Source organism: Lycium ferocissimum, chromosome 2 (genome assembly GCF_029784015.1).
Source record: "Lycium ferocissimum isolate CSIRO_LF1 chromosome 2, AGI_CSIRO_Lferr_CH_V1, whole genome shotgun sequence".
Classification (NCBI taxonomy): domain Eukaryota; kingdom Viridiplantae; phylum Streptophyta; class Magnoliopsida; order Solanales; family Solanaceae; genus Lycium; species Lycium ferocissimum.
Window position 1 is genome coordinate 66,018,021 of NC_081343.1, and position 15,937 is coordinate 66,033,957.

The 15,937-nt window shown below is 34.5% G+C and overlaps 2 protein-coding genes and 1 long non-coding RNA gene across 4 annotated transcripts; 1 reads left to right on the forward strand and 2 right to left on the reverse strand.

Moving 5' to 3' along the window:
• Positions 1-491: 491 nt before the first annotated feature.
• On the reverse strand, positions 492-5,441 carry LOC132046892 (zinc finger CCCH domain-containing protein 62). 2 transcript variants are annotated; one of them, XM_059437710.1, is made up of 9 exons: positions 5,047-5,441; positions 4,890-4,984; positions 3,656-3,794; positions 2,258-2,319; positions 2,089-2,140; positions 1,892-1,997; positions 1,551-1,649; positions 1,335-1,467; positions 492-1,239 (listed from the first exon to the last, which is right to left on the reverse strand). In XM_059437710.1, exons 1-9 carry the CDS (start codon positions 5,217-5,219, stop codon positions 695-697), a joined length of 1,404 nt encoding a protein of 467 aa, XP_059293693.1. In that variant the 5' UTR covers positions 5,220-5,441; the 3' UTR covers positions 492-694. The 2 variants fall into 2 exon arrangements, with proteins under 2 accessions (XP_059293693.1, XP_059293694.1); XM_059437711.1 differs by lacking the exon at positions 5,047-5,441 and adding an exon at positions 4,027-4,291.
• Positions 5,442-10,261: 4,820 nt separating this feature from the next.
• LOC132046896 (uncharacterized) lies at positions 10,262-15,648 on the forward strand. Its single transcript, XR_009412791.1, has 3 exons — positions 10,262-10,438; positions 13,938-14,151; positions 15,581-15,648. It is a non-coding gene; the product is annotated as an uncharacterized LOC132046896 (long non-coding RNA).
• On the reverse strand, positions 10,752-15,026 carry LOC132046893 (calcium-transporting ATPase 8, plasma membrane-type-like). Its single transcript, XM_059437712.1, has 3 exons — positions 13,384-15,026; positions 11,056-13,134; positions 10,752-10,946 (listed from the first exon to the last, which is right to left on the reverse strand). The coding sequence occupies exons 1-3, from the start codon at positions 14,188-14,190 to the stop codon at positions 10,926-10,928; spliced, it is 2,907 nt and encodes a 968-aa protein (XP_059293695.1). The 5' UTR covers positions 14,191-15,026; the 3' UTR covers positions 10,752-10,925.
• Positions 15,649-15,937: the final 289 nt, after the last annotated feature.

Consider the following 15,937-nt stretch of genomic DNA (forward strand, 5'->3'; position numbering starts at 1 on the left):
ATATCTCTAGTTGATTTTACACGAAATTGAACGGCAATACAATTTTCACCTCTAACCAAATAAGAGAAGCTCATCTTTTTTTGATTAAGCACCGGGTGTCCGAGTCTCTTTGAGCCCCGACTAATCCCGGGGGTGCACATCGGCAAGGAGTTTCCCCGCAAGTGCACCACGGTTAATTCACCTCCCCATCCGACCAAATAAGAACTTGAGACCTTGAAAGGGAGCACCCCAAGGCTCAAGTCAATTGCCACCGGGCCAACCCCTGAGGGTTCACCAGGCCAACCCCTGAGGGTTATAAGAGAAGCTCATCTTTGTTGAACTCTTTCTTTGTTTTTCTTCTTTGGACACGTCTGGAAGAGGAGCTAGACGTACAAGATTGAAGGTCTTTGGACAAGAATAACTCAACTAAAAGATAAAAGAGGAATAGATGAACAGGATTCAATGGTAAACTCTGAAGTTGCCACACTCCTCTCGAATACAAAAGGAAGAACTAAAACTAAAGACCAGAACTTTAATAATACCAATTAAAGACAAAACACTTCTACAAATTCCTGTACAGATATTTGAAATTCGACAATACTACAAGGCAATGTTCCAAAAGTCAGTTTACGACCCCTTGCACCATTTTGGTTATGTAAACCCCTTGCTGACCCTAAGTGCAGGGCACAGGCCAGAGCAAGATAGCGACAAAAAGCTAAGGGTTCCATCTACGTTCATAGTTTACAAATGGAGTTGAACCTGATGATCTGTGAGTACCCACCATGCCAGGGGAATACGGAAAATTACTAGACTGAGATACATACCTAGTGTATGAAGAATTTGGATAGCTTCCGTGACCATATTGTTGATGTTCTGGAGCAGGCGGAGCATAAGAGTAAGAGCTTAAATGTGATCTTGGTGCTGAACCCCAGTTAGATGAATACGAATATGGTACTCTTTGGCTGTAAGCATCTGATTCAAAATGGCGGGAATTATTCGCTGAAGGATAATTAAGCGGCAATGGGGTCTCCCTAAAGGCAGGCACAAAGTTTGGATTCCTCATAGGGGGTCTACTGTTTCTGGACTCTGCCAAATTCAATCTTCCAGGTGGACGAGGCTTTCGCTGGTGGTGTTTCGTTCTTTTGTTTCCTGCCATTGCTTTCCCACGTTCATCATTAGAACAATTATGTTTCTTTCCATTGCCTGGTTGCGTCATTTCGCTTGGCCTCCTATGATGATCAAGTTTCTGATGCTTGGTAACTACATGTCAAAAACTACATTAGAGTAAACATAGAGTTTTAGCATGTATCGAATGAAAACTAGTGATGTGTCAATTTAATTTTCATAAAAGGCACCTTGATTTTTAGAGGATGCTTTTGTCGGCTTTATTGATCTTGATTTTCTTTTTGCTCTAATTAATCTTGCTGCTTCTCCACGTTTGTGCTTCTCTGCTAGCACTTCCAATCTTTCCTTTTCATTCTTCCATCTCTGATAAACCAGCAGCAAATACCATTAAAATGATAAAATATCTGTCAAGAACTACAGGTACTCCACAATAGTTGCAGGTTTACCTGTCTGAAAGTCTTCAATTTATATAGGTTTCGTCCCTTCACGAGCAACGGAAAAAGTGGAGGAAGTTTTTTAACGCCTTGGCTCCATAATACCTCAACCTTGTTAATCACAAAAAGTAGATGGAGAAGTATTTAGCAAAACTTTGCACAAGAAATTGCACAAAAAGGTTATTAGAAGGATGATAGAGCTAGATTGCTAGGTTTTCAAGCACAACAATTGCATTTATTTTCCAAGTTGGAAGCTTATATCCACAAAACTCTCAAGTCTCACCCAGAACAAGATTTCTACCCTTACAATTGGACATATATCTGTGTGCTCAAAGCTTCCTCTTGAGCCTTACCGTAAAGGTATGCTGCTGTTTGGCAGCACCATAACTCTCCTTGACAATCCTCCCAGCGATGGTTCTCTTCCCTAATTGTTCTCCACCCCTGGTCATCTTGTCAAACCTTAGAAACACGACAGGGTTAATCCAAGAAGCAAAGACCACTCCACACTGACAAAATGTGAAACAAACATGAGAATCGATTAGGTGAATACTTCTTGTACACTTTCTGTTTGAATAATACAACATCTCCTTTACATACATCACCTGCACATAGAATCATCAGGTTCAATACTCAAATTTAGAAAGAACAAAAGGGATAATACAAGAAGCATAAGCGAAACAGAGAGATGCTGAGGTCTAGTGATGGGAAATATTAACTACCGGTGCAGTTTATGGTAAATGATGATCTGGGATATTGTCTTTGACCATTTCCATCTTTCATCCTGTGGACAAATCAAGTAATGGGCTTTCAATTAGCAATAGAGGAAAATAATAAAAGATTACTGGAAAGGAACAAATACAGTTCAAAATATGGAGTGACAACATATTTACAATTAATCCAAAACTAAGTGAAATTTGTTATAATATTTATCCTCAGACCATGAAGAATTAAGGAAGCGTGGTGGAGCTTCAATCACTGATGCTGCCTTCTTTTACTTGGTTTTATTGAGTGGAAAGAGCAAGCTCACAGGACAATGAACTATTGAAGTAACAAAAATGAATCAACATCTCTCTATATGCAATTTTTAGCACATTGACTGAGGTGTCAATAGAAGAATGAAGTTTATGATTTCCAGAGTCACTGTGGAAATGTGCCTGGAACTAAAAGAACATAAAGTCAAAACAAAGAGACCTTAAGATCAGATGTATTGGCATACTCCGTAATAGCTGACAATAAAGTGCATGACATTTAAAAGAGAAAAGCCATTTAAACCCACATATCAATCATGTGAGATTAACATTCAGAGAGGAAGGGGGACCAAAGAGAAGGAAAACAACCGGGAAGATAGGCATGGAACTTCAGCTTCTAGTAAGTACGAAATAAGTGTAGCATATCCTCTAAGACAATATCTTAACAAAACTATAGTGCAATTATATGAAACCGTTAAACTGCTCAAGGGGAAAAATTAATTTACTTGGTTGAATCTTCAGAATGATTCAGAAATTTACTGTAGCACATAGAACAAAACTTTTGCTGTCAATTGCAAATTTAGAATGATGAAATAGGAACAAAATCATGGAGACTTCTAGGTCTCACTAATGAGCCAAACCAGGACAACATACCCACCAGTGTAATCCCACAGGTGGGGTCTGGGGAGGGTAGAGTGTACGCAGACCTTACCCCTACCTTGTGGAGGTAGAGAGGATGTTTCCGATAAACCCTCGGCTCAAGAAAAGCATTTCAAAGCAGTTTGAAAAAGTAAATGCAGCAATGAAGAAGACATGACAACTAATAAGAAAACAGTACATATAATTCTGAAAAGAAAAAGAAAAAAAGGAACAGTAACAATATTCCTAAAAATTCGCCAATTGTTCTCCCTTTTTCTTAAATATTCGTATGCGCTCTTAAGCTACTCATAATCAGCAATCTGAATGCTTGAAACTCTAGCTATTAATGAGACCCTTCCTTACGCCACAAAAAGAAAACAACAATGAAAAAGAAAAATAATATAGAAATGGTTGATGGAATGCCATGAGAGCAACGCTTTATTGGACATCTGCAAAAATTCTGGTGCTGCATTTAAATAGATGAGGTTTACAGCTTACACTCCAACGTACCTCCAATGCTCTATGATCCTCTGTATACATTCTTCCTTTGTACCTGATAACCTCAACCCATTTAACCGCAAATATGCTTTATAGTCCGTCAACGTCAGCTTACCCAATTCTGCCCTTAGCTTCCTCAATTTTCTAAAACCTATATAACACACAAGAGGATATATATTGATACATTCATATATTAGAGAGACTATATCTAGCCAATTTATTGTGTTGAAATTATTAGAGTAGAAATATGACCAAATTTGTTAATAGTTGGAAAATCTTTATGCATTTGCCTACTCCTCCACCTTGAAAAGAGCTCAAGTCATGAACTCCTTTGAAAAATATAGAAGTGCATTCTAGATAAATGTTAGGGATCCACACTTTACATTGATATTGAGAATACCCCAAATTGTCCATTGAATAATGAGTAACTTTTCTTCACATCTCATGTTTGGTAGTTCTATCCTCGCCAATGGCAGTGCATAGGATCCATATTACTTTGCACCCTTCCTTCCCGTGTGCAAAAAAGCTCGTGCGGAGAACTTGTATCAACTGGACTTCCATATAAAAATTCTCCTTGCTCACCTGGCTCCAATAACACAGGTGTTGCCTCACCGGAATAACCCTATCAAGGTCATGCTGACAAAAAACCTAACAAGAAGAAACCACGATCACACATTTGTGCCAAACTGATGGACAAAAAGGTCCCCTTTATAACTGGGTGATCAGCCGCGATCGTTGTTGGTGCAAATGGTAACAAACATCTTTAGTAGCTCTCAAAATCTCAGCCCCTTCCCTACATTCTAATTAGGAATTCATGCGCCAGGTGCAAACACTAGTCTGTCCAATGCCATACTCTAAGTTGTACTTGCATAGGTTTATCTAACAACATTGATAACTCAGGTTGGTCTTGGGCAAATCAATATGTTCTTCAATATTTAACACTTGACCACAACATCATGATGGCTATGCCCTCTCCTTGATGGGGGATAGAAGCAAAAATCAATAGATAACCTTTTTCCCCAACATTTAAACATCATGTCCAACAATCATTTTGCCCAACAACATACCCAATGTAATCCCACAAGTGAGGTTTGAGGAGGGGTAGGACGTACACAGACTTTACCCCTACCTTTGTTGTGGGGGGTTTGCCCAAAATTGTTAAATTAATTAATGCTAACATTCAACTTAGTGTGCTTTAAGTTATCCATACATTTCCAGAAGAGTAAGAGCAGAAAATCCCGAATACCTTGGAGAATGCGAAGGAGTCTGTCGCCTTCCTCTTCGATATCATGTTCTTGAGACCCGGAAGAAGAAGACTCCTCCTCATCACCCTCGCTCTCGCTGCCCAAAATTACCCAATTCAGCGCAATTAGTAGCACAATATTGGAAAGATTAAAGAATACCTTGATGCGGAGGACTCAAAATCATCTGTACTGGTGGCAGTAAAATCGTCATCCGATTCTGATAATGCTTCTGAGCTTCCTTCTTCTTCTTCATCATCATCTCCATTTTCTTGTTCGGAAGAAGAGGAAATAATCTCAATGACACTGCGATTTGCTCTACTCCTCTTCCTCATCTCAATCAGACTGAAAGTTTGTGATTTAAACGCAGCAACCCAAGAGTTTTATTTCAAAATGCCCCAATTATAAGGTCCCATTTATTCAAGAACGCACCTTTTTCTTTTAAAATTTTAATTTTAAGAAGAAAGCTATTACTAGTAATAAATTCAAGATAGATTTAGTTTTAAATAAATTTCGAGATGGCTTGAATCTATCTAACTTTTCATCGCTAATTTCTCCTGAAATAATTCAAAATGGTAAGAATTCAACTCAAATAAAGGTCTCTTAACAATTTAATGTTCAATAGTTTTAAAAAAAAATTGAAATTTGATTTAACTTTTGCCAAAATCAAGTTAGTTTAGTTCCGTGGTTCGGTTTGAGTCGTTTTTGGTTAAAATCAAAATCAAATCAATTTAGTCAATTTTTTAATTATTAAAATCAAATCAAACCAAATATAATACATATTCATCAATTTTTTTGATTATTAAAATCAAATGTTTCTCTCTTTAAAACCCCCTTCCAAATAAAAAGAAGATGAGAACGACAGAAATTTGAACCTAACCATTAAGTAAAAAGATGAGAACGACAGAACTTGTGAATGCAAAAGATTCTATTGAAAAAGGAATCTTAATTTCTTTTGGACTAGGAGAAAATGCTTTAAGATATATAAGTTTTAATTAAGTGAATAAAGTTTTCAAAAAAGATACATTAGGCAATTTTTTTACAAGCATTTTCAACGAAAAATTTGTCAATGAAATTTTACATTTAGAAATTCAATTTCAAGCGAAATATTATCTAAAGTTGAAATACTAATTTGAATATTTTTTTGAAGCGAAGTTTCAAATCTTCAATTTTCGCAAGATATTTTTTCAATTGTAGTTCATGTTTAACTAAGTACAACTTCAACCTCCAAACAGTTCTTTTTAATTTCACCTAACTTTTTCTTTATCTTCAAATTAAAATATTGTCCAAATGACTTCCAGGAAAATAACTTTCGTCCATAAGTAAAAAAGTTATTTTCTTCTTTTAATAGAGTATATTTTTCATTAAAAATGACTTATGAATATAAAATTAAATTGCTCATATTTTTTTTTTCCTGAAAGTCACTACCTCTCGTATCAAACACACACTAAATATTCAAATCAACTATCATTGTATCTCCCAGTGTTTTACAATTTTCGGAATTTAAGAGTAAGAACAAGTTAAAATATTATTAGTAGCATTGTACAGTCACTTTCCATTCGTTCGATCAACAGGGACTCTTTTTTGCTGGGCTACGCTGGAAAATACTCACTTGAAACGGACAGCTGGTCGACAAGAGAAGAATCCCACATTTTACATCTATCAACAAGAGAAGATGGTGTACATACATAAATATAGAGTCAGCTTCTTAGTTATCGAGTTGGAATATAAGGACATATCTGAAGCGATCTAGTAATTGCAAGATTATTTTTGAATCAAACTTTAAACAGACAATACGAATGACTAATTTCGCAAAGTTTATGGCTGTATTTGGACTTTTCCATTACTACAATTTGTGATTTGCTCTACCCACCTACCAAGATAAGAAAATATTTTCCAGAATTATCTAACATCAAGCCGAAAGTAATTCAGTATCACGTGCTTTCCACTAATATTTTAAGTTTTTTTTATAACAAATGAAAGGTCAGATGGCAAATTCAAAATAAAATAAAAAATTATGCCACAACCCAGATCGCTAGTCTTCCTCGTTTGCACTGTTGGGATATATACTATTATCCATGTGTTTGGATATAGTACTTATTATAGAATAATTATTTATTCAATTTTTAATAAAGAGTTAAATAGATTATGTATAAGTACGTGTGTCTTTTACTTATATAATAGATGATTTAGTGTATAGAGTTTAACTTATATACGGAAGATTAAATCATCGGTTCATCGGATAAAGCTATCGGTATGATTGTAACCCAAGATTAAATATAATTATCTTCATTATGGGAATGGTGTAGTTTCAACTTCTTGTCCTAATATATTTTGCATGTATTGAACAGACCAAGTGTTTTTGTACTGAATATATAAAACAACCTCTCTAGCTCATTAAATGTACTTATACTCTTAATCTTGATATGATTATTATGATCAATGCGATTTATTTATTATTTTGATTTATTAAAAGGTACGACTTAATTGTGAGTCTATGTATTCCTGGTAAATTGGATAATGGTGAAATACATTTGTGAAATAATAATTAGTTGATAGAATCCATGTCTTGACTTTGAGATTGATGATACCCCTTTATGGATGCTTATAAGTGTCATGTGAAAACCCTGCAGGTGAATTTTGTATCCATCACATGTTATAAGTTAAGTGGAAATATAAAGGATTCAATTAGCCAATGAATTAAATTGTCAGTAATTTAATTTAATTGATTGATATCTGTAATCTTAACATGGGGAGTTAAATAAGTTTTAATGGATGATTTCAAAATTGAACCGAGGAGTGCAATTACGAATTTTTAGTGGAATAATTCGTAATTTATTATGGTAGGATTAATTCAGATATTTTGAATTAATTCCATAATAGGAAGCCTCAATAGTATATAAACCATGTTAATTAAATTTAGCTCCATCCTAGATGGTCCCCGTTATGCCCGAATAAAAAAAGGCTTTATATTCAAAAATACAATATGGAGATCAAATATATCATGTTTCTGATTAACCTCTTTATACGAGTATTTAAGACATTGTATTTATACATTTTAATGAAACCAAATCTTGTTTATTTGGTTTTTGGTCTTATCACTTTAAACCCTTAAAAAAGTATTTATGAAAACGGTCTTTAATTAAATTCCAAATAAAAAAGAATTAAATGGAATTAAATTTCTTGGAGGAAAAGAAAGACCTTTTTGGGAAAAGGTTTAAACTACACCTTTTAAAAATGGTCTTATTCCATAAGAAATTTTACGCCCACACGACCTTTTCCATAGAAATTCTCTCACACGAATTATATTCGAGTGACACACGGTAGAAGACCACGTGAACCGGAGGATGAACGCGTGGATGGTTTTTGCTCGTGTTTGGAGGCTAGATTTGAAGTTGCATTCACGTTTCAAGAGATAAGAATCAATTTTATGTTTGATTAATATCTTGATTATGTGTTGTCTATATTACATGCAAGTTCGATCCTGATTATTTGCTTTCGCTATTTATGCTGTATTCCATCATGCACAACATTAGGCTCTTTTGATCCTCCCCATGCAATATCATTTTCTTTTAGGGCCTGTTTGGAAAGCCACCTAGTAATTGGAATTGGTGTAATTACTAGGGTAGTAATTACACAGCCTAATAATTACACAGTAATGTAATTACAACGACCTGTTTGTTTGTCATAACGTAATTACAAGCGTGTTGTTTGGTTGCACAAGTGTAATTACAAAGTTAGTTTAATTTAAAAATAAAATTTAATTATAAAAAATTTAAAATTAATATTTAAAAAATATTTTCCTTTATAAATGATATTAAATTAGTTATTTAATAACACATTATTTCTTGAAAATATATTAATTAATAATCATATATTTGTAACTAATATCACAAAAGATAATTGATATATAATTTTCAAATTAATAATATTTAATTTTAATTAATTATAAAACTTAAAAGAAGATTTTTTTGTGAGAACGTCATGGATTGGATGTTTGACAATAAAATAATATTTATAAATATAATGCCATAACATTATTCAAATGTTTAACACAAAAAATCCATCAAATGTAAGTAAAAAATAAACAACATGCAATGTGAAAACAAATAACTTAAAATTGAAAATATAACCTAAATTCAAAATCCAAAAGAAAAAGTTTAACATAATATTCTTATGTCAAATTCCAACATTATATAAGTAAGTTCCAACGTAACTTGAGTAAATAGTCAAAAGAAAGGGAAAATAAACCTCATTCACAACGAAATTCTACTTTAATAACGTCACTCATTATATGCCAAGTTTGTTAATGACTCATTCTTTCTAATATTAAGAGGTGTAGTTTCAAAAATTAGAATAATAACACGGTTATGCTAAATGAATTAAAAAAAATGAGCAATTACATGGAACCACAAGAAGTAAAGGATGGGAATGAAAAAAAAGAAAATGAAAAATAAATAATATAAAAAGAAAAATACATTTTAAAAATAAAAATAATTAAAAGTAAAAATAAAAAAGAAATTAAAAATTAAAAATAAAAATAATAGAAATAAAAAATAAAAATAAATTATATAAGCAAAAAGAAACAAACTAAAAGTAACCCTGTAATTACAGAGTGTAATTTCACCCAATTCTCAACCCCCCCTTGAGAATTGGAGAGTGTAATTACACCCTCTCAATTACACCCAATTTCCATCTAACTGTGTAATTACTTGGTCAAACAAACAGGCCAAAATGTGTAATTACACCCAATTCCAATTACCTGGGTGGCTTTCCAAACAGGCCCTTAAGTAATTTAATTGAAAAATCGTAATATATTATTCGATACTTTGGACAAAGTTTATCAACAATTTCTTCCAAATTTTTTGAATTGGTAAGCCTTAATTTTCTAAAATTGGTTTTCATGGATTGTTAAGTCTGAATACATGTTAGATTGTCAAAGAGTGTAGTCGAGTATATAATATTAGGAATATCGTAGGATGTTAGATAACTTAAATTCATGCCATTAATTAGAAAGCAAAAAAAAACGAAATTGTACTCCATAGTCTGTCCGTCCCAATTAATCTACATGAAATAGTTTGACTTAGCACGAAGTTTAAGAATGACATAAAGACTTCCAAAACTTAAAATTTAAAACAAATCATACACAATTATTTTATTATAAATTATCTCATTAAGGATAAAATAAAAAATTTAAAAGTTAAATTATTTATAAATATAAAAATATAGCATTAATTCATTATATACCGGACAAATTAAAAAGAAACATGTGTTACATAAACGGAAATAGATGGAGTAGCACCTTACTTATAACATCTTTTAACTGACCTAGAATATTTAATCGAAGACGCGTACAATAAAAGACAAATGTGTTCAATAATGATTGGAAGAAATATAATCTTATAAAATCCGTGTTGGGATGTTTGTGTGGACCATATATGTAAGAAACGGGCACTGCTAGTTGACTTGCAGAAGTGACATTGCTGGCTTTGGTCAATTTCTCCTCAAGAGCTCCTCTAATACATTACGCCAAGTTTGAGAAAGCTAGATCGAGGTAAGCTATATTCTTGCATATACGATATTAATCTTCTTCTACGAGTAAATTATCAGAATGTGTGCTGACTTGCTTCCTGTATGGTTTTGAGCAAATTTCCCTATGTTTGAAATTCATAAAATTCCTGCTTTCTGTTATACGAGTAATAAGTTTGCATTCATGAATTTAGTTAAAAGTGAAAAGAATAAGAACAAGAACACATCTTTTTTTCTCCATTCAATACATTATTTACTATATATATATATATATATACACACACACACACACCAAAACTACAATTTCAAAAACTGAGAAACTGAAAAGCTTGATATATATATATATATATACACACTTATGAGAAACTGAAAAACTTGATGAAAGAATTAACATAAACTAGCCCCAACAGACTACAGTGGAAGATATGGATTCAAAATTGCAGCACAACATCATTAATCCACCAAAGTATTAGCTCTATGCTTGGTTGGTTTGGCACGACGTGATATGTTTGTTATCCACTATATATCCAGCCCTGCAAAAGAACAACAACTAGAACTTGAATCCAAAATTTTAGGTAGAAAAAGGAAAGATTTTTGTTTGAACTTACTGTAATTAGGCAGTATGGATAATTGGTATAGTACCTTTCCATTAGTGGAGAATCCAAGGAATCGCGTTGAATCTAGTGTACTTGTTGGTCCACCGTAACAGCAATTGATTTTAACTCCACAGTCACATTTATCTATCTTTATGTATTGTGATGCCCATTTTACTGTCCCATCAAGCAACCATGTAACAGCTCCAATTGAAATGGATTCAGCCCATTGCTTCCAATTCAGTTGTGCCGTACTGCTAAAGAAAGGCTCTACTTCAATGAATCCCAACTGCAAGCCAATAAAGAGCCCAGACAGTGCCCAAAACCAGTAATTTTGACCAAGACCTTTGAAAAAGTTCTTTTGCTCCAACTCCCTTGCACTGAATATGTTAAAAAGCTGGCACAAAGCGTACCCATTGAAGACTGTGGATTTGTTAACTTTTGGAGTGATGTCCAGTATTACGCTTCCTCTGCATAGAAGGAAGACAAAAATGCCAATCTGATACGAAGCTTGAAAAAGTATGTTTCTCCACATGGCCTTGGTAATTGGTGGTTTTCTTGGTCTGATAGATAGCTCATCCCTTTGTTTTCTTGTGGACTGTTGCGTAATTAGCAAAGCTGGCCCTCCAATAAATGTAACAAGAAGGTGAATCCATACCAACTGGATGGCCGTTAACGGGGCATCTCCGCCTAATATAACCATTATGAAGTTTATTGATAAGCTTGTGATTGCCAGGATTACCTCCAGTTGGATGAATTGCCTCAAATTCTCACAAGCAATTCTTCCTCCCTTGATGCAGTTAATCGCGCAATCTATAGTTTTAGGCCAGTTAGTCACCACAGGCAGGCCAAAGTTAGCTGCTTCCAGAACCAGATTACTCTCAGCTGCTTGTTCTCCTACCACAGCCACCACATTACCTCTTTTCTTCAACCACTCTATGAAAAGAAGCTTGTGTGCGGTAGAGGAATTTCCCATAATGCAAACTTTCTCAACTTTCTCCTTCATATCATCTACAGTGAAGTTGTAGAAATCTTCGCCCCTGACCACTAGAGCATCGTGTGAGTTGAGCAATCCTGTGTCATTACCAATGGTACGAAGTACTTGAACATCTTCTTCCGAGGAAAATATGGTCTTCACTCCACCTTCTTTCAGAGTCGCAATTGCTTGCCTCATGTTGTCTAGATTGATATGAGTAGTATCTTTTAAGACAAACATACCAATGAATATTAGGTCATTTTCATCAAGTTCAGCAACCTGAGTACGTTTGCAGGCAAATGCAACTACGTTCACGTTGTTGTTAGCTTGAGCAAAGTCACTCTTTGTTTTGTCATCCAAATCCAGCACTTCACCCTCCTCGTCATAGTAACTGGAACACATTGACAATATTGAATCTGTAGGGCCCTTGAAGTGTGAATAGTACTCTTTCCCATAGTCTCCAGTTTTCTCTATGACAACCCCACAAGGTTCTTCGAAAGGATTCGTCTCATTATCATTGTCCTTCACTATGGTGAACTGCTCATCCAAAGTGTCTCTCTGCGTACCCATGTTCTTCTCTGCCCAACAGAGTATTGGTTCTTCTATCCTGTGGTAGGCTGTTTGAATGGACACACCAATTCCAATTCCATCAGAGAGAACACTGCAGACATGTGGCGGTATCTTGGTAACATCTTTTTTGCCAAGGAAAAACTGGGTAACTTCCAACTTTTGCTCTTTCAACCAGCTTGCATTTTCTATACAGAGGGTGCTGACTGATTCCTTCATAACATCAAAATTCGAATTCCAATATGCCATTGCCACTGAAATAATATATGGTATTCCTTCAGTTATCCCCACCGCTGAGACACTAAGTAAAGTTATCCAAACTCTTAATGTTCCCTTTGATTGTGTTAAAACCTTCTTCACGGCATTCATTATCATTGCAAGTTCAGCTGATTCTCCCGTCGTTTCCAATCTATATCCGTTCTCATCATCTTTATGACCAAATTTAAAGCGAATGAACACCACCAAAATGATCAAAATGCCATTCAAGAGCCCACTAATATGTATGTACATGTTCAACTTGTCAAAGTTGTTACAAAAGCTGGAGTCCGTTACAAAAATCTTGCTTTTTTGGCTTGCTTTGTCCACCTGAACACTTGTAACAATCATTCTAGCATCACCATTAATCACCTTAGAACCAGGAGACAAAAATGGACTTTGCTCATTGGCGATGGACACTAGTCCATCATGCAGCTGGAACAGCTCTAGTGCTTCACCCGAAACAAATAAACCATGTGCAGGAACAGCATGTCCTTGTCTCAAACAGGCTATATCGCCATAAACAAGGTCTAAGACCGAGATTGCCACTTCATTGCCTCCTCTAATAACTTGTATCACGTTTGCTTTGTGATCTTTTAGCTTCTTCCAACAGCGTCTTTTGTACCAAGTTTGTGCTAACTTAAACGAAACAGTCACAAGTGTGATTACAACCAAAATTGCTCCGTCAAACCAACCATTCTGCACACCTTCTTCATTGATTCCAAAGGCAAAAGACAATATTGCAGCAACTACAAGGAGCAGAATAGTTGGTTCCTTGCAAGCCAATTGTCGGAAGAAGTGGCCGTACCCTGTGAAGATCGTGTGAAGAGACAAGTTTGTCACCTTGTGGCGATGAGAAATGTCTCCAACATGAATTCCTACGTCAACATCACTACTCAATGCTTCAGCGACCCCCTTGACTCCTCCAAAATTGTGAAGTGAATCCAAGTTCTTCTCCTTCACAATCTCACTAATCTTGGTAATTTGTAAGCAATGTTGATGACTCTCATGATCATGATGCTGAAGCTCAATCTCGACGTGATTATTGTTTGATTGTACAGTATTAACACGCCTGTCACCATCAGGTGAAGCTGCCACAATTTCATCAATATGGATTTCATGATCTCCGCCAGGTTGAAGATCAAAGCTGTTCAGAGGAGTATAAAAGGTTGTGGTGAAGGAGGATGCCGACGACACTCGAGAAAGAGATCTTGCTCCAGCTTCAATGAACTTATGAGTAGATCGGAGAAAGAGCACTGACCTCCAGAGCGCTGACCTCCTCATCAAACAAGAAGTATTACTCAATGCATCATTCATTAGCAGCGGTGAACTCCTCCGAGCTTCAAGGTCAGTTGTTGATCCATTAATGTCTTCATGATCCTCCATTATCCTATCGCCGTACTAATTACGTGCACACTAGGTTTTTTTGGATATAGTAGTAGCATAAAATAGGAAAGCTCTTTTAATGATCAGTACTCATGCATGATCTTTAAAAATGAAAGGGGCAAATTCCGACAAAGGTATGATGGGGGAAGAGTTGATAAGGAACCTGAGTGAGAGGACAGGTGTTACATAGTGGAGTAATAGACAATAATATCTTCGGAGAGGGATTTCAAAATAAAATTGAAAAAAAGAAAGAAAGAGGAAACTTCTATGTTGGTGAACATGTTGCCTAGACTGAGAAAAGAATCTGAACGTAGAAGATAGGAGACAAGTATAAAAACACAATTCTAACTATAGCGAAATTTTCAATTAATTTTTTTTTTAATGAGTCATGTCACAACTAGAAAATGATGTTTTTCTCACCGACATTTGGTGAGAAATTTATGCTATAAAACATGATTTTCCCATCTCATTCCCACCGAACTAGTTTACTAGGAAGACGCATGATGGAAACAGCTTCCCACTGAATCGCTGAGAAACTTCCTACTTGTTCCGTGTGACAACACTACTCCTTTCGGATAAAAAAGAGTGTCCACTTAGCTTCTTTTTTTTTTTGGTCAAAAAGAGTGCCCACTTATCAAATTAAAAAAGAATTAATCTTATTTTTTCAGATTTTTCTATGGTAGCTATAATATTCTCGGATTATGGAGAAAATGTCTTAAGATTTATAAGTTTTAATTAAGTGAATAAAGTTTATAAGAAATATAAAAAATAAATATAGGTAATTAAATTTCATTGTTGTGTCTTTGAACAAAAGTGTTTGAATTATTGATTTTAGAAACGGGCTAAAGGTATAAAGTTCATTAGCCTATTAGAGATAAATAAATTGAAAAAGTATACAAATTATTTAAAAGTAATTATAAAAATTAATATATTGTATATATCTAATTATTTAAATTATGTATAAAATTTGTCTGTTTCGTTCAATTTTTTCTTCGGTTTACTTTGCGTAAAATCACAACCAAACTAAATATTATCGGCTTTTAAAAATTTAAAACCAAACCAAATCTAACCCAATTAAATATCGGTTTATTTAATCGGTTTGATTTAATTTTCGGTTTGAATCGGTTGTGAACCAAACCTTGAACACCCTTAATCACAATTTTCATCTTATACGAAGGAGCGAAGCTAGAATAGGAGTTATGAGTTTGGTTGAATCTAATATCTTTGTTCCAAATTTCATATTTGCCTTAAAAAAAATGTAATGAGATAATATATATAAATTACTAATTAAGAACTCAATAATTTTGAAATGGACTTCCGAACCCACAACTTTAAATTCCGCCGCCTCTGACTTATGACTGACTGTTTGTTTGTGCTTTTTTGGAGCTAGCACAAAACAGGAAAGCAAAAACAGAATTAGAGGAGAATGGAAAGTAGTACGGACTGTTAGGAAATGGGGTGACGATGACAACATGACGAAGGTATGATGAAGGTTGACACGTGACGTCCCGCCCCCGAGTTGCGCTTAAAAATCAACTCCTACGTCAAACTTTAAACCATAAATATTCTTTCTCCTTTATCTTTATTAATTTCTTAAAATTTCTATTTTACACATTATCATCAACCTTTATTTTTTTAACTTCTTTGAAATCATGACATTTTTCTTTAATTCTATGTAACAAATTTTCTATCACAAAAATAAAAATTATTTTTTGAGACAAAAAAGAAAAGTGAAAAATATTGATTG